The 18,002-nt window shown below is 42.4% G+C and overlaps 2 protein-coding genes and 1 long non-coding RNA gene across 3 annotated transcripts in view; 1 reads left to right on the forward strand and 2 right to left on the reverse strand.

The window, feature by feature from the left end:
• MED4 (mediator complex subunit 4) overlaps positions 1–2,072 on the forward strand; it is a 19,987-nt gene extending 17,915 nt beyond the window's left edge. Inside the window, 1 exon segment of the mRNA XM_038387333.2 lies at positions 1,286–2,072. Within this exon segment, the coding sequence (XP_038243261.1) occupies positions 1,286–1,458 (173 nt within the window). The 3' untranslated portion in view covers positions 1,459–2,072.
• The window catches only part of LOC122457949, a 20,389-nt gene extending 4,203 nt beyond the window's left edge, over positions 1–16,186 (reverse strand). The window contains exons 1-2 of the long non-coding RNA XR_006277739.1: positions 16,176–16,186; positions 8,776–8,778 (exon numbers count right to left, since the gene is read on the reverse strand). This is a non-coding gene — a long non-coding RNA (uncharacterized LOC122457949). The remainder of the gene's footprint in view (positions 1–8,775; positions 8,779–16,175) is intronic.
• On the reverse strand, positions 11,175–13,042 carry NUDT15 (nudix hydrolase 15). The gene is made up of 3 exons (XM_038409207.2): positions 12,769–13,042; positions 12,461–12,657; positions 11,175–11,611 (listed from the first exon to the last, which is right to left on the reverse strand). The coding sequence occupies exons 1-3, from the start codon at positions 12,918–12,920 to the stop codon at positions 11,472–11,474; spliced, it is 489 nt and encodes a 162-aa protein (XP_038265135.1). The 5' UTR covers positions 12,921–13,042; the 3' UTR covers positions 11,175–11,471.
• Positions 16,187–18,002: the final 1,816 nt, after the last annotated feature.

The raw sequence follows: 18,002 nt of genomic DNA on the forward strand, positions 1-18,002 counted from the left end.
CTATAGAAAAGCAAGAGAAAATGTATTCCGTTTTATTTGTCCCACTGCTAAATCAAATTGAGATAACTGGATCATATTGGCAAACCAGTGGAAAAAATTTCACTCATGAAAGGAAAAATATGTAGGCTTTCAGCTTCCAATCCATTTCTGTGTAATTTCAGTAAACTGATTATTTTAAAATCACACACTAAAATATGGAAAACTTTCAGACCAAATTACTACTTTCTTAGCAATGAAAACAAATATATTGTCTTGAATTATGAAAGGGAAGTTCAGATATGTATGAGGTCAGAAGACTTTTTTCCCTTCTTTAATTTGTAATCTATATCAATAAAATAACAAATGTGTTTAGAAGTTCCAGATCTAGAACTGGTGAACTAATATTTACCACTTAAGATAAATTCTTATTGACAAAATCAATTTAAATACTGTGGTATTTTAAGTGTATAAATTAAGGATTCATTCCTTAATACTTGATTATTGAAATAGTCAGTAACAGTGATCTTACTTGGATTTAGCCATGATTGCTAAACTATATTCTGGTTTAAAAATACTACTACTGAACTAAGAATACAGTGGAGTAGTTATGTTAGGTGATGGGTGGTTTTTACCTTTTCAGGAGTTGACTAAAGAACAAAACATCTATATTGGATTTTAAAAGATTTTTTGGTTCTTGTATGAAAAGTTTGCTTTCAAAAGTTAAGATTGTTATGGTGGGGTACATCTAAAACCAAAAGTGTTATTGTAGCTGTTCTAGAGAAACTGTGTTTGTATAAATACTGGACTGGAAACCAGAAATTCAGTTCTACTCCTTGCTGTGAAGTCTTGGGCAAGTCACTTAGCCAGTGTCCTGAAAGGTGAAATGCAGGTGATAACATTCACTCCTTTCTCCACGGTCTTGTGAAGGTTAGTTAATGTTTGAACAGGCTGTGAAGATATAAAGCACTGTACAAACATTATTTTGATATTTTTAAATTAGTGTGATCACAGTAGAGAAAGGTGGATTCTGTTTTCTCTATCAAAGTAGTACCTCTGATGGATCAGGCCTTATAGTGTTAGAATGGCTCATTTACAAGAGACTTCAGTTGCCAAGTGAACTGTTTCAACTAACTTGTTTAAAAATTCAAGAATGAGGATTGGGAGAATAGTTTGGCATTGAAAACAAAACTTTTGAAAATGTTTTTAACAGTACATGCAGCTGTGCCTGTTTTCAGATGCATGGACATCTCCATTTAAAAGGCTGATATTCCGATGATGCTACCAAAGCATTGTATTTATTTTTCAGATGTGCTTGCCCCTCAATATCCCTGGCAGTCGAGTGATATCTCAATGAACATGCTACCTCCTAATCATAGCAATGACTTTATGTTGGAGCCTCCAGGGCACAATAAAGAAAATGAAGATGATGTAGAAGTTATGTCAACAGACTCCTCAAGCAGCAGTAGTGACTCAGATTAAGTATCGAAAAGGGACAACATCCCAACCAAATAGACTTTTATTTCCTCTGGTGAAGGCATGTTGGACACTGTTCATCAAAAGCTGCAATACCAGCCTGATACGTTGGCTTCACTGTGCAGTGAGAAGACACAGCCTGTTTAGATCTAGGGTTGTGATTTTAAAATGGTGAACTCTTTGTTGATCTAGATATTATTCACTAGGTGCTCAATTAAAACAAGCAAAAATTGGTGGTAACTTTTTGTCGGAGAGAGCTTTGCCTGCTTTCCAGTGATTATGTTTTTTGTAAACTATATTTTTTTACTATGCATTAGACAAAGTAAGTTTCTGGAAAAGAAGCTGTAAGGGAAATCCCCTTGGATGTTTGTTAATAACTTCACTCTTTTGATAATAGCCTTTCTATTAAGGCACAAAAAATGTGTACAGCTGTGTAGATTTTAAAAGTTGGCTGCTTCGTTAGCTACTGCCAGAACTCAAATGTTGGATCATCTTGTGTGTTTTGAGAACAAAAATGTGATGTGACCATAAGCTGTTATACAAAAATATTTTTGTAATTATTGTAATATACAGTGAATTTGTTGTTATAAATAAAAAAAACTCAACTTTGATGTACTTTTGCATTTCAACTTGCAGAATTTAATCTTGGACTGACTAACTTCTCTGCCTACCGTGTCTCCACAGTAGGAAACCCCCATGCAGTTGTTACGAGAGAAAAGTAGTTTCTGCAGTTTCCATTCACCCTCACTCATGGTTTTCTAAAGTTTTGACTAAATCTGCCCAAGCTTTATCATTCTGCGTATTCCTGTTAGAATTCCCCTTTGCTCAGTCACTCCTTCCCAACATTTAGGTATCTCAAAACATTTCAAGGCTGAAAACTGATATTCCCAGACCCTAGTTTGAGTAACTTAGACTACTCACTATGAAATATGATGTAATTTTGACAGTGATCATTCTAAGCATATTGGTAATCCACTCTTCTCTTCCCTAATTCAGTTTTACAACAGGCACTAGGGAAATAGGAAGATAAAGTAAAGCAATGGCAGAGGTGCAAAAAATAAGCAAAGAAGTACAAAATTTACTTTCACTGGTATGAGTGTATTAAGTGAAAGTCATTCTTAATGAAAGGATTTAGGTACAATTTTTAAAAAGTTTCCTCATTCATTCTCTGTCATGAATATAACTTCATCATCTGATTCTGACTCAAACCACTAATTTCATGAGGAAAGCCAGCCTCGATAGAGGTTTTCACTTATTTCTCCCACCTGAGCCTGCAGGGTGCTCTAACATCTTGGTTACTAAGTTGTTTGCTGCTTCAATTCCAGAGACTGAACCTCTTGTTTTTAGAATGCTCTCAGCAGCTGATGGATTGTGGGAGGGAAGTAGAAATGACTTTGAAGCCCAAACAACTCTCTTCCCAGAAGGAGGTACCTATTTCTCTATTTCAGCATGCTGACTAAAATGTCCCTGCCCTCAGCTGCCCAGGTTTAATGTTCTTGATACTTATGTCAGTCCCTACTAGTTTTCCATAATATTCTCCAGGGGAAACAGCACAGACAAGACTTTAAAGGGATTGCTTGAAGAGGTGTGAAGCTGAGAATGGGAAAAAGACAGGGAGCAATGAGGACAAATGTACTTAGAATATATCTTCACTGTACAGTTAGGCTGAGCTCTTACATGAGTTTTAGTCCAGCGTCCACCCCCCCATCCACATAGGCTATCTAGGTTTAAAGGTGATTTCAGCCAATGATAGCTGACTCGGCTGGGGGTGTAGATTAGAGCCTGAGCTCTGCTTTAACTCAGGCTGAATCTGCCCACTTCTCAGTGAAGATGCAGGCTAAATCACTCGAGTGCTGACAGTCCTCCAATGCCCTTCCTGTAATTCTCCCTGAAGGACAAACAAGTTCTCCGTTTGCAATGTTATTGTAGCTGTGTCAGTCCCAGGATATTAGACAAGTTGGGTGAGGTAGTATCTTTCATTGAACCAACTTCTGTTGGTGAGAGAGAGAAGCTTTTGGGCTACACAGAGCTCTTCTTCAGGTCTGGGAAAGGTCTCAGGCCGTGTCTACACTAGAGAGTTTACAGTGGCACCACTGTACAGATTCAGCTGCACTGCTGTAAGATCTCTTGTGTAGCTGCTCTATGCTGATGGGAGAGAGCTCTCCCGTTGACATAATTAAACCATCTCCAACAAGTGACAGTAGCTATGTCAGTGAGAGAGCATCTCCCACCGACAGTGCGGTCCACACTGGTTCTTCTGTCAGTGTAACACATTGCTTGGGGGTCTGGTTTTTTTCACACCCCTGAGTGACATAAATTATACTGACAAAAGTACTAGTGTAGACATAGCCTTAGAGTCTCACAGCTAAATACAAGATCAAACAGATAGTTTAGCATAGTTAGCACATTCAAGGTGAATGGTCCCTTAGCACATATTCTAACTCCTTATGCTAAACTATGTTTGATCTTGTATTTAGCTGTGAGACAAAGTACTTTTCCCAGATCTGAAGAAGAGCTCGATGTAGCTTGAAAGCTTGTCTCATGCACCAACAGAAGTTAATCCAATAAAAGAGATTACCTTACCCACCTTGTCTCTCAAACAAATTCTCCCACTCTTTGGGAAAGAATCCTAGAGCACCTCAGCAGAAAGAGCCAGGAAATGAGACCCCGGATACATATGAATGAATGCAGAAACAGTGAGAGCATTATTCAGGTACGGTTTTGCAGTGGGGAATGCTCACAGCAGAGGTAGGCTAACTTGGGTGCTGATCATCTGAGCTAACTTGGCAGTGAAAACATACCCTTGGATGGCACATAGGACTGGGAAATGAGAGTAGAGAGATAAGCAGGGGACTATTAAATAAAGGCCTTATACGTGAGGACAGGAGCATAAACTTGTCATATAGTGTTGCATGTAACCTAGATAGTGTATCACATTAAAGCCTTGAGCAGAAAATCCTAAGAATTTATTGATGGGAACATGCCCAGAAATTATACTACCCCCTACTTACAAATCATTTCGTAAACAATGGCTATACCAGGTCTCTGGAAATAATATTGATGACGTTTTCAGACTTCTTCCCAGAGAGCTAACTTCACCTGTGGTAGGCTGCCTGGGCCAGAATTTGAAGGTTGGAATAAAAAATGTGGCCATGGGATATGGGGTAAAGAACCTAAGTAGGCAATCACTTATTCAGTTACCAAAAGGTTCCCTTATTCATCCAGGGACAATTACCACATATACTGTGTCTACCAAAATCTGACTATCTTGGGTAACAATAGGTAGGGAAAATATAGAAGAGCTGACTGTTTGAGGGGCTGGTTTCTATGTGGGCTACTAGCATGACTAAGACCAGCTGAACTATCTTGTAAGCTGGGTGTTTGCTGCTGACAAACAAGGCTCTGAACACTGAGAAAGTAAGACCCCCACCATAAATTGAGCATTTCCTTTTCTGATTTGTTGGCTACTCTGTCAAGGGATTAGATTACATGACTGAAAACTGTACATCTAAGAAATAATCAGTCTAGAACAAAGGAGCATGGTAGGCTGGGAGCATGATGCAGGAAAATATCATCTGAGCAAATTAGTGATAGAAAGGTAAAGGTGGTGTCATTTGATAAAAATCTAGAGAATTGTAATTTCAATGGTTTTGCCTCTGCAGTGGGGGGAAGGGGGGAGGGCTTTCTGGCTCCCAGCTCAGTCTTTTGATAATGCAATGGCATCAGGAATGGGTCAAGCTATGTATCATTTGAAAGCCACTTTCTGCCATGACTGCAATGGTACCAAACTCGACAAACCTAGAACAGTTATGTACATATAAATTTGATAAAATGTTTAAATTAACTTATAATTTAACACATGCATTGCTTACATAAAAGACCATGAGCTTTAGTAATGCTAGGGAAGCTAGCCTTGACATGTGGAACTGAAAATATTTATTCATCAGTGTCACCAGTAGTGTAGTCTGTCTTGAGCACCACTACTAGACATATCATACTAATCCTTGTCATAATATCATGCTATAGTTATAGTCTGTAAGGTACTTTTGCTGTCTGCTGTTTCTTCAGGGAACTCTTAAGATATTGGCAGCACAAACTATAAACCTACCCTTGATGAGGCTTGGGGGAAACGTACAACCCTTCAGTCAGTTCTATGTGGTGGAGAACCACAGTGGCAACTGCAGTCTCCAGGGGCAGTACTTTGTTGTAATCAGTGCAGGATGCAATGCTGTGCATAACCTGTATGAGGAATTTACTGCAGGTTTTGGAATGAACTGTTGAACAGCCACTGGTAATGGTACATTAAGTATATGCCCTACAGTTGTCATGTATGTGTTGGAAACCTGCCTTTCACTCACATATTTGTACATAAGGCTTTCTGGTAAAATGGCAGCCTTACGCATCACTTGCTTACTTTCTGGTGCTAAAATCACTGCAATCACCAATGCACCACTTAAAGTAGTAGTAGTCATGAGGTATTGTTTTTTCAGGTTAGGCATCAGCTGTGGATCCCTGAAACACCCATGTACTGCAGGACAAAATGCTTTACCCTAAAAGTTTAGCAGCTGCAAAGTCTTCATATTGCTGTTGAGGTCAGCGCTTTCTTCAGCATCTGATAGCACCACATCTTTTGCAGTTTTTCTGCACCTAGGATTGCTAAAAACTACATCCATACCCCACTGTTAATCTTCAACATGTGCTTTAAGAGACTTTCTGCTAAGCATATGTTGTTCTTCAGTCCCCTTCAAAGCACATATTTCTCTGTACTTAGCCTCTGCATCAGACATTGCTACTATTTTCCCATCCATTAGAGCCTCTGCAAGGCGATTTATGAACAAACTCGAGCTGAGTTGCATAGCTTGTAGGAGTAAAATCAATATTTGTTTCCATTGCTTTTACATTTTGACTCATTACTTACATTCTTGGTGTAGCATTCAATGTGATACAGAGTGTGGTAGGTGTGTGGGGTCTTTTGGGACAATGCACTTCACTTTACTTTCCATGCAATGTTCTCGCTAACAGTGACCGCTTTATACAGTTTCTCACCTGTCTCAAGTATTGAAACTGTAGTTAATGGATGCCTTTGGACTTCCAGCTTACCCCAAAAGAAGCAGGTGTTTTTTTCAAAACGCATGCCAAGAGGCCTCCTACAAGATGAATCTTGCTCACAGTTGGCTCTTGTCCTGGCATCTTCAATTTTTTACTGATACTTACCTCTCCAATCTTGCCAAATTCAGTTTATGGTACATTTCTTAGAACATGTAAGGTGCCACTAAGCATTGGTTAACTCGGTCCTCTGTGGTATTCTCCAAAGATTCAGTTACTAGTCAGTAGTCTTCATCTCTCCCTTGATGCTTAAAAATGATGAAGATCAAAGTAAAAATAATATTCCTGGAGGAATTCTGCACCAAAATATTAAAAATTCTGCACACAGTATTTTAAAATCCTTCATAATTTTGTAAAAATAACACAGTATAATCACTCCAGTTTCATTTTGGGTAATTTAGTTCAAAATACCCGTCAAGTATGTAAACAATACACACAACAACAGATTCCCCCAGTTAGGGAAACTCCTATGACAAACCAGTTCCAGTTGGGGGGTGCTGCATGGGGCCCCCAGACACCTGCACTCCCCTCCCCGCAGAGCCCAGCTGTGAGGCATCCCCTGGCCCAGCCACAGCCCAGCCTCAGGACACCCCAACCTGTCCTCCCAGAGCCCAGCCACAAGGCACCCCCCAAAGCCCAGCTGAAGGACACCTCCCTCACCCCAGCCCAGACACCTGCACCCCCAGAGCCTTTACTCCCCACAGCTTCTTTATTGTCCTGTTGGGGAATGTGGTGTGGTGTGGCGTGGCCTGACCTGCCCTTTCTCAACCTTTGCCAGAGCAGGATCTCCCCAACCCTCTCTCATCCCTGGGAAAATGATTAAGCCTGGCAGCCATAGTGTGCAGAGCCCCTATCCTTGCTGGGTTGAGCACTCCACTCACTGCAAGTTGGGCTCTGCAGAATCCAGCGGCCCCTCCTGATAGCCAGCAGCCCCAATTCTGCAGGGGAAACATGGAATTCTGTGTAAATTCTGCATTGCGTAGTGGCGCAGAATTCCCCCAGGAGTAAAATAAGGTTGTTTAATAAGTTTCTTGGGGATTGTAATTAATTGTTATGTAAGATATATTATGTAACTATAGGATTACCATTTGGGGGTGGATTCCAGTAATTTCTGACTGAAAAATGATGTCTTAACCAGCACTTCATTACAACTCTTTTGACTTAATAAACAAAGCTGATAATACCACTCAACTGCTACTTTTTTTTTTTTTGTCAAATGATGGCAAATCAACTTGAAGCCCCTCTTCCCTTTATAGTAATGTATAATATTAAAAAAATTAATTCAGTATCATGTTCTGATCACTAACTGATAAAGTACTGTCAGTCGAGGGCCAAATTTAACTTTGTAAGGGCAGCATGTTTGACATGCCTGTGTTGAGTATAATTAAAAACAATTTTAAAACATTCTCAAATATATATTTACATAATTGTTATAGGTTTGTCATGTTTGTACCATTGTGTTTGTGGAAAAAGGGCTTTTGAATTATATCCAGCCTGACCCACTTCTAATGACACTGTATTATCAAAATTTCCACCAACCAGACAACATGGAGCTGGGAGCTAGGAGGGTGCAATGAGTCCTCCTGCCATGCTGCAGAGGGTGATAACACTGAAGTTATGATTCGGTAGATTTTTACTACACTAACAACAGCTCCCTTACCTTTCAATTGTTAACTTACTCACAGAATTACACATGCTCCAAGACTAAGGTGGGAGGCAGACACCTGTTTAGCCAGCAAAAGGTAGAGTAAAACTAGGCAAAGGAACTCTATCGCATTCCTCAAATACACCAGGAGCTTTTCTTACAGCCACAGCCTCCTGGGCTATGATAGCGGGGGCAAGGGCAAAGCAACGGCCCCTCCCTGTTGCTCCTGGAGGTGTTGGCTTCCAAGGCGGCAAGCAGGGGTCAGGCCCTGACCCCTCTGGAGACAGCTGGGGTACAACACTAGAAGAGCAGGCAGCTGGTAAGTTCCCCACTTCCCCAGTGGTGATGGGGCTCAGGCTTTGGACATGCAGCTTTGGGCTCCATCCCCTGGCCACAGGGCTTTGGGCTTGGGACATCAGTCTCCCCTGGCCCCCTACCCCAAACGTCCCTGGCTTCTGTCCTCCCTCCGACCCTCCCATCCAGGGCTTAACTTGTCCCCAGGTTTCCTGGGGCTGAGTAAGTATCCTGTGAAAAGTGATAGTTGTACATTTGTTTATATCACTTTTCACAACTTACTAGCTAGTAATAAATAAATTACAATTATTTGGACATGTATTTGTGCATATTTATTTGTTTTTCCTAAAGCTAATCAAGTATTTTAGGAAAAAGTGAGAGAGCGGCCACCGTCAAGAGTTGGTGGCTACACTCTGAGGCCACCAAAAAATTTGTCCTGAGAACTCCTGAACTAGATGCAGTCTACATACTCTGTACATTGTGCGAGTATGAATGCAATAAGACAGTTCTGACACATTTCAACTGGACATGATATTTTGTGTCCAACATTTTACCGTGTAGCTCTCTGCTCATTAGCAAATGCAGACAAAAAATACTGATGAATTAATCCCTAGGTATAAAACATTTATTGCAACATAAAACAATTTTTTAATTGGGCCTGTCCCTTCACATTAGTGTTGGGTGTCTCCCAGAAACGAAGTTAGTGCTGAATAATTTAAATTAATCTCTTCCTTTATTACCCTTTAGACTGATGGACAGGAAATCTGTCACCTCTTCTGACAGCCTTGTTTTTTATCGTCCGGATGAGATAATTTCAAACTGCCTACACGGTGTACAAGCGTTGCCTTCAGGAAGATAACCTTAAGTAACTTTTTGCAAAGGAAAACAACTCGTACACAAATACACTACAGTAAGATAAGTTTCAGTACATCTTAAATTATGAAACTATTTTTAGCAATAAATAACCTTACCGCTTTATGGAATGAGCATTTTTTCTACCAGAGGCTACATATAGTTAAGCAGCACATTAAAAAAATATTTCCCAGTGGGAGACTAGTTATAATCCATTGTGCCCTAACACCTTCCAATCACATGCCATCAATTTAGTAGTAAAAACAGTAAGAATCTTCTAAGTAAATGGAGCCGACTTTCCTTTGAACATAAAATATGCAAGCGACTCTCACACTTTAATATTGTTCATTTTAAAATTGAGTTTTACCTGAACATAATTATCAATGCATTTGTCATTCTTCCTCTATATACATTCTATGCAAGTAGTACAACTAATATTATCGCCCTGACTCCACCCCTCTTTCTGAATGTATTTTGTGGATACAAAATATACTTTTAAAGACTTGAAGAGGAAAAACTGAACTAGTTCTATGAAGTTTTATTCAATCTTAAATTAATTCTGAAAAATACAGTCAATATTAAAACCCCCACTGACTTCAGTGGGACCAGGATTTGGCCCAATCTGAATTCTGATTTACGGGTAAAATATAATGGAAATCTTTAACTCAGTGCATATGAAATCTTTGCCTTCTGCGGCGTTACACACTGCCAATTCATTTAAATTTTCAGTGTCAAACTGTTATAGGAGTTATGTGAACACTGTGTAATCATAAGGGGCCATAGCTTTCTGTCCAGTTTATTGGTGGATGCACTCCATATCTGAAGAGTGAATTAGTAACAGTAAAAAGAAAAGCTCACTTCATCGGATGCTGTAGCTCACAAAAGCTTATGCTCAAATAAATTTGTTAGTCTCTAAGGTGCCACAAGTACTCCTTTTCTTTTTGCGAATACAGACTAACACGGCTGCTACTCTGAAACCTGTCATTAGTAACAGTAGGAGTGGTCATGAACAAGATGTAGAAGTTTTATGGTGTCAGTTGGCTATAGCATTCTAGCACTTCAAAGATTTAAAATATACAGCAGCATAATTCACAATAAACACTTAGTGCACTGTGCTGAAAAGTTTCTTTAAAAAAATCCTATGTTAGAACCATACTTAAGGCTCAAAAGAGAGTCATGTCTGCTGCCACTATGTCTTGCTTATTTTATATTCATGCTAAATGTGATAAACATGTTGACCTCAAAATATTTATCAACATTAAGAATAATACTTTACTGTTAACAGTATGCTATTTGCCTTTTTATACACACAACTTTCCTTTGTGAGAAAGATTTTATGCATGAGCACCAAAGGGAGATTAGCAGGATATAAGATTTGTTTGTTAACATTTTATAGCAAAGTGAACTCTTACCAACAAATCAGGTTTCATACCGAAAAGACTTCCCACCATGTGAGGTCCTTGAACTTTTACACATTCCGGTAAACTAGGATATCTTTTCCCCACTCATTATATTCCCGCTTTTCTCTTCAGCACTTAGCATGCTTCTGCAGCCAGTACAAAACACACTCAGTATGACCAAAAAAACAAAATCTTTCCACGTGGAGGCTGGTGGCATCAACTAAAATAATACAAGCTAATGTGAGGCTACAGTTAAGGTCTAGAATTTGTGCTCACAACTATGACTGCAGGGTGGCAGCAAACAAGCCTTCTTTACTATAAAATGAAAAACAAGCAGCTGTATGAAAGAAGGGGAAACTCAGTTTCTCCTGCAAACCCTTCCCTCATGAATAGTTTTACACGAGTAGTTCCACAGACATCAACGAGACATATATAAAAGTTTATGGGATAAGACACTACAGTTCTAACAAATACATAGGATCCTGTAAAATAAGATAGCACATTTAATCTTTTATTTCGAGAACATGTCTAACATTGAATGGCTCCAAAAGGAGTCCCATCTATTTGTGGGATACAAGGATGGTGATTGTGACAGAGACTCTAGATATTAAAGATGGTAAAGCACTGTAACATCTTTCTGACTTTGGCAGGGACAGAATGCTGGTGGAGGGCACAAGATATCCTTGTCTTTTACACACAAAACAATGAATTTTCTATGCCATCTAGTGGTGATTTCCCGTGTATCCCCTGAGATGATTAAAGTCTTCTGTAAAAGGACTGTAACCTTGTTCCTTTAAACAGCGTAAAGGCCAGAATAGTTGATCTAGTGGAGGAAATTCTTCCCATTTAACCCATTCCCAACCTGTACAAAAGAAAGAGGAAAAAAAGTGTCACAGCCTGTAAAACAACTAGAGAGGAGCAATACCATCCCAATACATTTAGAAGGACCGTGCTAGTGCAGAAATTACAACTGCAACATAAATGTAATACCCGAAAAAAAATGGCACAAGAAATCCACAGAATTTTCTGAGATATGTGTGTCTTGTCCTTTAGTCAAAGGAAGCGATTCAGGAGGGACATAATTTACCCCCACCCCTTCCCGGCTGTGGGGCCCATGTTAGCACAGTTCTCTGTTAGGGCTTACAGTTTGGCACAAAGTGAGATGGGGGGAGGCTAGCCTTGCTTTGGATATGATCTTAAATGCAGAGCCCCTAAAACTAGAGCTGCGATTTGTACACAAATCTTGGGATGATGATGATGATGATGATGGGGACTATGGCAGCGGGCAGGCCGCCCACCTAGACTACAGTGCTCCGACTTCAGCTGACCGGCATTCCATTCTCCAGGGGCACCCAGGCTGTTGAGATGGCTCGTGCCAGGTGACTGTATTTTCCTTTCAGCCGATGAGCTCCCTCGTGCTCAGGATCTCAGATGCCCTGGGAGTATCCGTTCCTGGATCTATTTGTGTACGTGCCTGCACTTGGGAATCTGGCGTTTGCAGTGGAAATGGAGCAGAGGCGCTACCCCTTTCATGGAGCAGAAGGGCTTCCCCCTCTGCCGGCTGTGCGGGAAGGGTCTCCGCGGGGACGCCAAGGGCGAAGGGCTTGGTTTCGGCGGGGGGTGCGCGGAGCTCGCGGGGGCCTGGCCTTCCCCCCCCCCACCACCGCTATGGCGGGCTGGCGCGGTCCTGCCCCGGCCGGGCCTCTCTTACTCTCGTTTTTCTCCGGTTCGCGGTTCCGGGGCTCGGGCTCGCGCTCCGTGTCCACCTCCCCCTTCATGAGGACGGTGACGTAGTGGTAGCGGTCCGGGGCGCTGACCGCGTTCACCGCCGAGGCGAAACGCACGTTCCTCAGGTGCAGCGCGGCCTCCTCCAGGCTCTCCCGCTGGGCGCACTGCGCCAGGCTCTCCCTGCCGCGGGGGGGGGGGAGGGGGGGCGGTGAGAGCTCCGTGCCGCACGCCCGGGGTGGGGGGGGAAGGGGACCAGGTGCTGCGGGAAGCCGGGGTGGGGGCGGCTCCTACCCGAATTCCAGGTGTCCTCCGGGGAGCTGATAGGTGCCGGCCCCGGCCGCGCCTTTCCTTTTGCCCAGGAGGACGCAGTCGGGGTGGGCGGGGCTGGTAATCACCACCCCCACCCCGATCCCGGGACGCACCGGCACCGGGCCAGCCTCCATGCCGCCGCGGGCGAGTCGCAACCACGTGACCGGAAGGACACGCCCCCTTTGCCGGTCCCCCCCCGCGCGGAGCCTGTGGCGAGCAGCCCGGAAGTGACCTACCGCGAAGCTCCTCCAATCCAGAAGGCCCCGATGTCTCCTACCTCTCAGCTGACCCTTGAACTCAGATCTCCCACCTCTCAGCTGAGGGTCCTTGTTTCATGACCTCACAGTCTCCTTTTGGTAGGTTGGCCCAAGCAGAGAGAGTCCATGGACTGATGACACAGACATGAGTTTAGTAATAACAGAACATGTGTTTATGACTGGCAAAGGGGGTAGAGGCAGCTCTACTCCTGGTACTGCTGACCCCAAGTGCTTTTGCTCACCCTGGGCAGGAACCAAGTGTCTCTCTGCTGATCCCTGACTTTCCTCTTCTCGTTTCTTCCTGGGTCAGGGGTCCTTCTTCCCCTCTGGGAAGAACCGCGTCATTTAAGGGGTTGCTGTCTGTCTGTGGATGTTTGCCACAATCAGTCATATAGACCCAGTCAGCACAATAACTTAGTTACACTTCTCCCCCTTTTGAAAAAGACACATTGTTTGGTCTAAAGATCAAGCAAAATAATCAAAAGAACAAACTATGAAAATATGCAATCCTTACACCAAACTGGTGTCCCCATTGCTAGGCTTGGCATAATCAAGGGTGGGATCAATCAGTTTTCAGGCACTGTAGTCAGTTCAGGTTGGGCACCATTGCCTCCACAGTTGCTGTCCATCCTAGGTGTGAGCTGCTCAATTCCAAGATGTCTCCCATCTGGTCATATGCAGCATTGTCAACATCTGGTACAACCTGTAATTTTACACATAACACGCATTGTCACATAATATTGCATAATATCTCTTAACAGAGAGAGACCGTGAAAAATGTCGGATCAACGCTCAAGGAAGCATTGATCAATCTTGCCAGAAAATGCCAAGACAAAAGGTCCCACATTGCAAATACACCAGCAAAAGAGAGAGTAAAAGATTTTCCTGAACAGGTGTTTGAAGATGATGGAAAACTTTTCCAAAATGTGCAATGTTGTTCTGGACCATCAGAGGAAATTGACAATTGCAAACCACCTCATCAAAGCATGGAAGTATTTAAAGAGAAAAGCTGCATTGCAGGGAGATTCACAAAAAATGCAGCGTACACTTTCAACGTGTTTCAACACAACTACAATAGCATATCATGAACGCTTGGATGATGTCTGTGATTTGGTGTTAATTTGTGCTGCTGTAAAAATACTGTTATCTAAAACAGACTGTCATTTCATATGTCAGTTTCTAAACAGTTGAGTCAAGAATGGTGGTGCAATTCCAAATCTTAAAGATGTCTACAACACTGAGAGAAATAAACTTAAGTACAAAGTGAATGATAACTATGTGTCAGTTATATTTGATTAAATGACTGATGACAAGGGCTGCACTATGTACTTAACATTTCACTCGCACCACTGGTAAAAGAGAGAATGGGAAGATGTCCTCCTATCTTGCTGATATACACTTCATGCAGAAAAAAAATCTGTGTCTGAAGCAGTCATTCAGACTATGTAAAGTTATGAAATTGCTTAGAACAATGTGGTTGTTTTTGATGTGGGTAATGCCGTGTACATGAAAAAAGCTTACAAAAATGTACTGACTGGACTGTTTCCTGATAGCATCCACGTAACATGCCTTGCTCATATAGTCAATCTGGTGGGTGGAAATTTTCATAAGCCATTCAAGGATGTCAATGCACTGGTAAAAGTTTTCTCACAAATGTTCTGTATGGCAAGGGGCAGGAAGATGAGGCACTTAAATTACATCAGGCAAGAAGTTCCCAGTTCAACAGTGGCACCAGACCCAGTAGCATTTAGAGGGAACAGCTGGTTTGCTGCTGTTCAGTACCATGAAAAGCACTTTAATATTATCACAGCTTTGCTGAAGAAGAAATGTGTGTGTGTGACAACTTGCCACCAGATTCATTGTGGGAACTTGAAAGAGAGCTGTCAGATGAAATGCAATGTTTATTGCTGAAGATTGTGTTGCGTTTTGTCAATGAAATATGCTAGCCAATCATTGATCTAATGGCTACATTTGAAAGCCAGAAACCATGCAGTCTCTTTGATTTTAAGAAAATGGAAGAACTGCTGTTTTTCCTTGAGATGCATACTCAGTTTTCAAAGGAAACCACTCAAAGGTTTCTCAGGGCTGAAGATGTCAACAATGTAACAACTGATCAAAGTAACAAGTTGGTGCACCTGTTTTGTTTGGCTGTTGTCAATTCAGCGGAAAAGCTGAAGAAGCACATCAGTAACTCACCCAGCAATATTGTTAATCTATCCAACTATACTCTTAACCCAGCAGAAGAATCTGTCCTATCTCGGGGCCTCTCCTTTTGCCCCTCCACCCCCACGAGCATGATACAGTTCTGTGGTGACCTAGAATCCTATTTTCGACGTCTCCGACTCAAGGAATATTTCCAACACACCTCTGACCAACATATTAACCCACAGAGACCTTCCTACCAACACTACAAAAAGAAGGATTCTGGGTGGACTCCTCCTGAAGGTCGAAACAGCAGACTGGACTTCTACATAGAGTGCTTCCGCCGACGTGCACGAGCTGAAATTGTGGAAAAGCAGCATCACTTGCCCCATAACCTCAGCCGTGCAGAACACAATGCCATCCACAGCCTCAGAAACAACTCTGACATCATAATCAAAAAGGCTGATAAAGGAGGTGCTGTCATCATCATGAATAGGTCGAAGTATGAACAAGAGGCTACTAGGCAGCTCTCCAACACCACTTTTTACAAGCCGTTACCCTCTGATCCCACTGAGAGTTACCAAAAGAAACTACAGCATTTGTTCAAGAAACTCCCTGAAAAAGCACAAGAACAAATCCGCACAGACACACCCCTAGAACCCTGACCTGGGGTATTCTATCTGCTACCCAAGATCCATAAACCTGGAAATTCTGGACGCCCCATCATCTCAGGCATTGGCACCCTGACAGCAGGATTGTCTGGCTATGTAGACTCCCTCCTCAGGCCCTACGTTACCAGCACTCCCAGCTATCTTCGAGACACCACTGACTTCCTGAGGAAACTACAATCCATTGGTGATCTTCCTAAAAACATCGTCCTAGCCACTATGGATGTAGAAGCCCTCTACACCAACATTCCTCACGAAGATGGACTACAAGCCATCGGGAACAGTATCCCCAATAATGTCACGGCTAACCTGGTGGCTGAACTTTGTGACTTTGTCCTCACCCGTAACTATTTCACATTTGGGGACAATGTATACCTTCAAATCAGCGGCACTGCGATGGGTACCCGCATGGCCCTACAGTATGCCAACATTTTTATGGCTGACTTAGAACAACGCTTCCTCAGCTCTCGTCCCCTAATGCCCCTACTCTACTTGCGCTACATTGATGACATCTTCATCATCTGGACCCATGGAAAAGAAGCCCTTGAGGAATTCCACCATGATTTCAACAATTTCCATCCCACCATCAACCTCAGCCTAGACCAGTCCACACAAGAGATCCACTTCCTGGACACTACGGTGCTAATAAGCGATGGTCACATAAACACCACCCTATATCGGAAACCTACTGACCGCTATTCCTACCTACATGCCTCTAGCTTTCATCCAGATCACACCACACGATCCATTGTCTACAGCCAAGCTCTACAATATAACCACATTTGCTCCAACCCCTCAGACAGAGACAAACACCTACAAGATCTCTATCATGTATTCTTACAACCATAATACCCACCTGCTGAAGTGAAGAAACAGATTGACAGAGCCAGAAGAGTATCCAGAAGTCACCTACTACAGGACAGGCCCAACAAAGAAAATAACAGAAAATAGCCATCACCTTCAGCCCCCAACTAAAACCTCTCCAACGCATCATCAAGGATCTACAACCTATCCTGAAGGACGACCCATCACTCTCACAGATCTTGGGAGACAGGCCAGTCCTTGCTTACAGACAGCCCCCAATCTGAAGCAAATACTCACCAGCAACCACACACCACACAACAGAACCACTAACCCAGGAACCTATCCTTGCAACAAAGCCCGTTGCCAACTCTGTCGACATATCTATTCAGGGGACACCATCATAGGGCCTAATCACATCAGCCACACTATCAGAGGCTCGTTCACCTGCGCATCTACCAATGTGATATATGCCATCATGTGCCAGCAATGCCCCTCTGCCATGTACATTGGCCAAACTGGACAGTCTCTATGTCAAAGAATAAATGGACACAAATCAGACGTCAAGAATTATAACATTCAAAAACCAGTTGGAGAACACTTCAGTTTCTCCGGTCACTCGATTATAGACCTGAGGGTGGCTATCCTTCAACAGAAAAACTTCAAAAACAGACTCCAACGAGAGACTGCTGAATTGGAATTAATTTGCAAACTGGATACAATAAACTTAGGCTTGAATAGAGACTGGGAATGGATGAGTCATTACACAAAGTAAAACTATTTCCCCATGTTATTTCTCCCCCCCCCCCACCCCACCCCCCACTGTTCCTCAGATGTTCTTGTTAACTGCTGGAAATAGCCTACCTTGCTTGTCACCATGAAACGTTTTCTTCCTTTCCCCCCCCTGCTGCTGGTGATGGCTCATCTTAAGTGATCACTCTCCTTACAGTGTGTGATAAAACCCATTGTTTCATGTTCTCTGTGTGTGTATATAAATCTCCCCTCTGTATTTTCCACCAAATTCATCCGATGAAGTGAGCTGTAGCTCATGAAAGCTTATGCTCAAATAAATTTGTTAGTCTCTAAGGTGCCACAAGTACTCCTTTTCCTTTTGCGAATACAGACTAACACGGCTGCTACTCTGAAACCTATCAGTAATACTGAGGGTGCACAGCCGGCAATGAATTTCCTGAAATGCATAAGGATTTTCAATCCTACAAGAGTTCCTTAATGTTGTCATGTCAATGAGTGTTACACTGGCAAACCAGCTAACCTATGTATGACCCATAACTTAACAAAAGGCATTGCATTTGTAATCAGGACAATTCATGTGTGTGTGTGATTATCA

This window comes from Dermochelys coriacea, chromosome 1 (assembly GCF_009764565.3).
Source record: "Dermochelys coriacea isolate rDerCor1 chromosome 1, rDerCor1.pri.v4, whole genome shotgun sequence".
Classification (NCBI taxonomy): Eukaryota; Metazoa; Chordata; order Testudines; family Dermochelyidae; genus Dermochelys; species Dermochelys coriacea.